Source organism: Nicotiana tomentosiformis, chromosome 2 (genome assembly GCF_000390325.3).
Source record: "Nicotiana tomentosiformis chromosome 2, ASM39032v3, whole genome shotgun sequence".
NCBI classification, from domain to species: domain Eukaryota; kingdom Viridiplantae; phylum Streptophyta; class Magnoliopsida; order Solanales; family Solanaceae; genus Nicotiana; species Nicotiana tomentosiformis.
In genome coordinates, this window is record NC_090813.1 from 153,707,560 (window position 1) to 153,715,259 (window position 7,700).

The 7,700-nt window shown below is 40.3% G+C and overlaps 1 protein-coding gene across 1 annotated transcript; it reads left to right on the forward strand.

Annotated features, from left to right (window-relative positions):
* Positions 1-224: 224 nt before the first annotated feature.
* On the forward strand, positions 225-7,393 carry LOC138905891 (uncharacterized). The gene is made up of 8 exons (XM_070194405.1): positions 225-404; positions 489-738; positions 1,521-2,186; positions 2,724-2,878; positions 3,465-3,860; positions 4,110-4,343; positions 7,163-7,213; positions 7,382-7,393. Exons 1-8 carry the CDS (start codon positions 225-227, stop codon positions 7,391-7,393), a joined length of 1,944 nt encoding a protein of 647 aa, XP_070050506.1.
* The last annotated feature ends 307 nt before the right edge of the window (positions 7,394-7,700 follow it).

The following is a 7,700-nucleotide window of genomic DNA, read 5'->3' on the forward strand; positions in this document are numbered from 1 at the left end:
CTCGTCATGGCCCATCTGTTTGGGTTGTGACAAAAGTGGTATCACAGCAGTCCTGTCCTAGAGTTTTCTATAGACCGTGTCTAGTAGAGTCTTGTTTATGGGTGTGTTGTCACAACACTTATAGACAGGAGGCTACAGGACATATAGGATGTTATCCTCCCTTCTTATCTTAGATCGTGCGATATGAGAATTCATTTTCCTAACAATGTGTTATGCTTTTAGCAATGCTGAAGAAGGCTACAGCCACCCAGAAAAGCAAGTTCGTGGCTGATGAGACTACTAGTCGAGCACCACGAGTTATCAAGTCTCGAGGAGAGTCTCATAGTGAGATTCCTTCTCGGACTTCACATACCCCACCCTCTCCAGAGGAACTCCAAGGGGCACCAGCTCTAGCGCCCGTCCTTGTACGTCCAGCTCCTCAGCCAGGTGTACCGGGTCAAGAGATGAGATAGGCTATTCAGCTATTAACTCGATTAGTAGCTGCATAGGCTCGGCGTCAGGAAGTAGGTATTGGTCATGCAGATTGGGCCATCAGTGCGAGGGTTCCTGATTTTATTAATTTGGACCTTCCGGTATTCACTGGAGCAGATCCAAACGAGGACCCTCAAGTATTTATCGATAGGATGCAAAGGACATTGGGGGTAATGAAGGCCAGTGCGACTGAGTCAGTTGAGCTAGCCTCCTATAGACTTCAAGACGTTGCAGTTAATTGGTACGACTCTTGGGAGTTGTCCAGAGGTAATGATGCCCATCCGGTGGTGTGGCAGGAGTTTACAAAGGCTTTTCTTCATCATTATCTGCCACTAGAGTTGATAGGTTCTTGACCCTTTGGCAAGATAACATGAGTGTTCGGGAGTACAGTCTTCAGTTTGATTCATTGGCCAGGTATGCTCCCACTTCAGCCAGGCATGGATATTTCTCGTATTCAGGCATACGCTCAGGGTGTAGAGGGGCGTAAATAGAAGTAGAGGGCCGATCGTGAGCATGATAGGGGCCAGAGTAAGAGAGCGAGATCTTCGGGTCCTTCTAGTGAGTTTCGAGGTGGTCAGAGATAACAATGCCCGATGTATCCAGCCCAGCCATCGGCTAGCGCACTCCCTCAGTTTGATGATAGGAGATTTGATCATTCCACATATTCAGGGTCTAGTCAGAATTCCAGGGCCTCAAGTTCTCAGTATAGAGGTAAGTCAAGTCAGATGAGGTTGCCCTTGCCATGATGTGCTCAGTGTGGGAAGCAGCATATCGGGCAGTGCTGTATGGGGTTGGGTGTTTGTTATACTTGTGGTTATCTAGGCAACGTTATAAGGGATTGTCTGACGAGAGGTGAGGCAAGCATAGTTCAGCCAGTGGGATATGTAGTTGGTTCGTCATCTTCAGTATGCCCCCTAGGAAAGGTTCACAAGCACCAATCGGTCGTGGTAGAGGCAGAGGTGGAGCATCTAGCTCGAGCGGTCCTCAGAACAGCATTTATGCATTAGCAGGTCGACAGGATCAAGAGTCGTAACCTGATGTTGTTACAGGTATATTATCAGTCTCCTCATATGATGTATATGCATTTATTAACCCTGGTTCAACCTTATCATATATTACTCCGTTGGTTGCTAGTAAGTTTGGAATAAAACCTGAGTTGGTTAAACCTTTTGAGGTATCCACACCTGTTGGGAATCCAGTGATAGCTAAGCGGGTATATAAAGATTGTATAGTAGTAGTTCATAGTAGATCTACAGTAGCAGACCAAATCGAGTTAGATATGGTAGAATTTGATGTTATAATGGGTATGGATTTGTTGGCTTCTTGTTATGCCAACATTGATTTTAGATCAAATATGGTCCGATTTCAATTTCCATGGGAGCCTATTTTGGAATGGAAAAGTAATACGGCATCGCCGAGAGGTAGATTTATTTCCTATCTTAAGGCAAGAAAGATGATCATAAAGGGCTATATTTATCACTTAGTTTGGGTTCAAGATGTGGAAGTAGAGTCACCAACCATTCAATATATCCCTGTGGTTAATGAGTTTCTCGATGTTTTCCCTAATGAGCTTTCGGGTCTTCCGCCAAAGCGAGAAATTGAGTTTGCTATTGACCTATTACCAGATATGCAACCAATATATATTCCTCCCTACAAAATGGCAGCTGCAGAGCTGAGAGAGTTGAAGGAACAACTAAGGGACCTTCTTGAAAAAGGTTTTATCAGATCTAGTAGTACATCACTGTGGGGAGCACCTGTGTTATTTATGAGGAAGAAAGATGGTTCCTTGTGGATGTGTATTGATTATAGATAGTTGAATAAGGTGACGATCAAGAATAAGTACCCTTTCCCGTGGATTGATGATTTATTTGATCAGTTGTAAGGTGCCAAGTGTTTCTCGAAGATAAACTTGAGGTCCGGGCACCATCAAGTAAGGGTTAAGGAGAAAGATATTCCGAAGATAACATTCAAGACCAGATACGGGCACTTTGAGTTTCGTGTTATATCATTTGGTTTGACCAATGCCCCAGCAGTTTTCATGGATTTGATGAACCGTGTGTTCAGACCCTTTCTAGATCTATTCGTGATTGTATTTATCGATGATATATTGGTCTGATCCCGTTCAGAGGCTGAGCATGCAGATTATTTGCGTACGGTACTCAGAGTTCTACAAAAAGAGAAGTTGTACGCAAAACTCTTTAAATGTTAATTCTAGTTGAATTATGTAGCTTTCCTTGGACATATTATTTCAGGTGAAGGTATCCAGGTTGATACACAAAATATTGAGGCAGTAAAGACTTGGCCTAGACATACGACACCGACGGAGGTTCATAGCTTCCTCGATTTTGGCTGGTTATTACAGGAGATTTGTAGAGGGATTTTCTTCTCATTCAGCACCATTGACAAAGTATACTCAGAAGGGAGCTATGTTCTAATGGACCAATGCTTATGAGCGGAGTTTTCAAGCATTGAAGGACAAATTAACTTCAGCACTGGTTCCAACACTCCTAGAGGGAACCGATTATTATACCATCTATTGTGATGCTTCGAGCGTTGGATTGGGTTGTGTACTGATGCAACATGGTAAGGTTATAGCTTATGCTTCTAGACAACTAAGAAAGTACGAAAAGAATTACCCGACCCACGATTTAGAGTTAGCCGCGGTGATTCATGCACTAAAGATCTGGAAGCACTACTTGTATGGCATTTATGTTAATATCTATATGGATCATAAGAGCCTTCAGTATATCTTCTAGCAAAAGGAATTGAATTTACATCAAAGGATATGATTGGAGCTACTGAAAGACTATGACGTTGAAATTGTATACCATCTAGGGAAGGCGAATATAGTAGCCGATGCCCTCAGCCGTAGATCTATGGGTAGCCTATCATATTTATAGCCAGAGAAGAGGGGGATAGCCCATGAGATTTATCAGCTAGCTAGTCTTTGAGTTCGATTACTGGACTCAGGTGATACGGGAGTTACTATTTAGGATACGACAACATCCTTTTTAGTAACTGGAGTGAAGGAACACCAGTACGAGGATCTTGTGTTAGCTTATTATAGTGATACAACCCCTCAGAAGAAGAAGACACCATTTGATATTACAGAAGATGGGGTCCTCAGATATCGAGGACGATTATGTGTCCCTAATGTTGCAGGGCTACGTCGGCAGGTTATGGGAGAAACTCACTATTCTCGTTATTCTATCCATCCAGGAGTAAGAAAGATGCATCATGATATCAGGGAAATATATTGGTTGGACGGAATGAAAAAGGATATAGCCGAGTTTGTTGCTCAGTGCCCTAACTGTCAACAGGTTAAGATTAAGAATCAAAAACCCGGTGGATTATTACAGGCTATAGAGATTCCGACTTGGAAGTGGGAGGTAATCAATATGGAGTTCTTCGTAAGCATACCTTCGTAAGAATCAAAATCAGCACATTTTCTTCCCGTTAGGACAACATATTCCGTAGAGGATTATGCAAGGCTTTACATTAAGGAGATAGTATGACATCATGGTTTCCCTATATCTATTATCTCGGATAGAGGAGCTCAGTTTACGACTAATTTTTAGAGGTCCTTCGAAAAAGGATTGGAGACTCAGGTAAGTCTTAGTACGACATTTCATCCCCAGACAGACACACAGGCTGAGCGTACTATTCAGACACTTGAGGATATGTTACGGGCTTGTGTGATAGACTTCAAGGGTAGCTGGGATGATCATCTGCCGCTTATTGAGTTCACGTATAATAATCGCTATCATTCCAGTATTCAGATGGCTCCATACGAAGCTCTTTACGGACGGAAGGGTAGGTCACCTATAGGATGGTTCAATGTTGGGGAAACTAAGCTAGTAGGACCTGAGCTGGTACATGTTACATCTCGCATTTTCATATGTTAAAGTTTCGTCATAAGTTAATGGATGTAGACTCGGGGATGAGATTTAATTTTGAGGTTATAAGCATTTATGCTATTTATAACAGGCGATAAGTGCCAAAACGAATCAAATAAAATGAGATTCGTTGAAGGTTGTCAATTTGGGTTAAGATACGGTCCGAGCTATAATACCCAGTATTTATAGACTAGTTCCCTACAAGGTACCACATGACCATGATAGTAGGGTACATAAAGTATGTTAAAAGTGAATAGTATTTTAAGTAATTTGAGATAATTCGTAATTATGTAGATAATTGGATAATTATTGATTTTTAGTGGGAGATTAACTAGTTAAATAAGGATTTTAGGATAAGGCTTATGCACAACGTGGAAGCCAAGGAGATCTTGATCAAATGCCCAAGTAATGACTCTTAATACATGTAAAAGTTGGCACCTTTTAGGAGATTTTTTGTGGCTAAGTCATCATAAGTGGGGCCCACAACCAAAGATTAAAGAGAACCTCTCTAATTCACAAAATGAAGATGCTCACATCTACTAAGTCATGGATGAAGTTTCAGCAAGAAAGCTCATACAAAATGATGGCAACGTGATTTTGCTACAAAATTCATAAGAAGTTATACTACGTAATAGTAACGGGATTTTGATTCAAAGAGAACACGGTATAATATTTCTCAAGAATATCATACGGATCTTTCCCTACTCCGATCCGCCGTTACATGTTTCGTCGCGATTGGCGTGTGTTAGAGGGATTGTCAAGAGAATCGGCTCAGGTATGTTAAGGCTATCCCTTCTTTCTTTTGGCATGATTCATTATACGAACGAAACGCGCAAACGCACGACTTTCATAAATACCTCTATTCATAGAAATACTAGGGGTGCCTATGTTCTTGATTCCCCATGTGGATTATTATTATATCTTCTGTTCATGGATCTTAGAAAAATACGTAGTTGATAAAGTTTATTCGAAAGGCAAATTGATCTTATAACATTCCGAGAAATCTTATTAACATATTTCTTATGCATTTCATTCATTTATACATGTACATTGACCCATGACCAGATGGCGTTATATACGCGTATATTATATGTATATGGGATATAGGAAAAGGTTACGATATTATATATGTACCACTACCTGATCAGCCGTTATGTGTTTATAATTTTGCCCACAGTGGCCAAGATGATATGATGGGATACCCTTAGAGGCTTGATGATGTTATGTACACCTATACCTATGCATGATACGACATTTATATGCACGTGCATGACATTATAAATATTTCAGGGTTTACGAGGTTATTTAGTCTCACAGGTTGAATTATTTACTCCATGTTTCATCTATGTCTTTATGTACTGACTTTCATGCCTTACATACTCGGTACATTATTCATATTGACGTCCTTTTTTCCTGGGGACGCTGCGTTTCATGCCCGCAGGTACAGGTAGACAGGCTAACGATCCCCATTTTTAGGATCTTTGATCAGCGATAGTTGGTGTACTCCACTTGATCTGGAGTTGTTACTAGTTTTGGTATGCTATTTTTGGCATTTAGATATGTGTACAACGGGGCCCAATCCTATCCTTTATACAGTTGTACACTCTATTAGAGGTTCGTAGATATTTATGTATAGTTGGATAGTATGTGGCCTTGTCGGTTTCTAGTCTTGGATGTATAGTTGTCTATAGCAGCCTTGTTGGCTCGCCCTTCTGTATTCCACATGTATATGTATATATGTCTTTTGGACATGTTTTTTTCTCACGTATTTTATTCACGTGATTCAATAGTTTATTGACAGATGTTATTCATGACCTACCCTTAATTTATATTTATATCTTAGACGCATGCTTAGGGGTGTTCGACAGGTAGGACTTGGGCACTCGTCATGGCCCATATGTTTAGGTCGTGATAGTACAACAGGCAATCGAGAAGATTAAGCTTATACAGGAAAGGCTATTAACATCTCAAAGATGTCAGAAGTCTTATGCGATAACCGACGACGAGACTTGGAGTTTCAAGTTGACAACTGGGTATTCCTAAAGGTATCACTGATGAAAGGCATTATGAGGTTCGGTAAGAAAGGAAAACTTAGCCCTCAGTACATAGGATCATATAAGATCATACGCAAGGTAGGCCAGGTAGCATATGAGTTAAACTTGCCTTCTGATTTGGAGTTTGTACATCGAGTCTATCATGTGTTTATGCTCCGTAAATGTATCGGAGATCCTTCTAGAATCGTGTCAGTTGATGATGTTTAGGTCACAAAGCAGTTATCATACGAGGAAGCTCCCATTTTTATACTAGATAGACAAGTTTAGAGATTGAGGACTAAAGATGTTATTTCGGTGAAAGTACTTTGGAGAAAAAATAATGTGGAAGAAATGACTTGGGAAGCCGAATAATACATGAATTCTAGGTCTCATCACTTATTTCCTCTTCTAGAGGAGGATCCGACTGAGACATCACAGCCTTAAGGTGCGTGTATGGATTCTTGTGTTAGTTATTGTCACTGGTCATGTGAGGCTATTGTCGTTATTGATGATTGTGGCCCTATATGGCATTGAATTATTGAGTTTTCTACAGGAGGGGTTGGTAGTAGTAATGTGACAAAGATGACTCCACCAAAATTTATATAGATCATGGGGAGTTAAACATTCGAGGATGAATGTTTCTAAGGGGAAGGATGTTACATCATGCATTTTTGCACGTTAAAGTTTTGTCGTAAGTTAATCAACGTAAGCTCGGGAATGAGAATATGTTTGAGTATATAAGAATTTATGTTATTATAACAGGTGTTAAGTAAGTGCCATGTGTCAGAGGGATTGTCAGGAGAATCGGCTCAGGTATGTTAAGGCTATCCCTTCTTTCCTTTGGCATGATCCATATGATACAAACGAAACGAGCAAACGCACAAATTTCATAAATATCTCTATTCATAGAAGCACTAGAGGTTCCTATGTTCTTGATTCCCCATGTGTCTTATTGTTATATCTTCCGTTCATGGGTCTCAGAGAAATACCTAATTGATAAAACGTATCCGAAGGCATATTGATCTTATGACATTTCGAGAAATCTTGTTAACTTACATCTTATGCATTTCATTCATTTATACATGTACAATGACCCATAACCAGATGGCGTTATATACGCGTATATTATATGTATATGAGATATGGGAAAAGGTTACGGCGTTATATACACACCACCACATGATCAATTGGTATACATTGATGATTTTTCCCATAGAGGCCGAGATGATATGATGGAATGCCCTCAGAGGCTTAATGATGTTATGTACACATATACCTACGGATGATACGACATTTATAT

Excerpts from the sequence above, each read along its gene's own strand:
- LOC138905891 (XM_070194405.1), top strand. The coding sequence starts at position 225 with ATGCTGAAGAAGGCTACAGCCACCCAGAAAAGCAAGTTCGTGGCTGAT. Across the intron at positions 3,861-4,109 it reads TTCCGACTTGGAAGTGGGAG|ACAGACACACAGGCTGAGCG; the intron begins GTAATCAATATG and ends TTTCATCCCCAG. Across the intron at positions 4,344-7,162 it reads AGCTAGTAGGACCTGAGCTG|GTGTTAAGTAAGTGCCATGT; the intron begins GTACATGTTACA and ends TTATTATAACAG.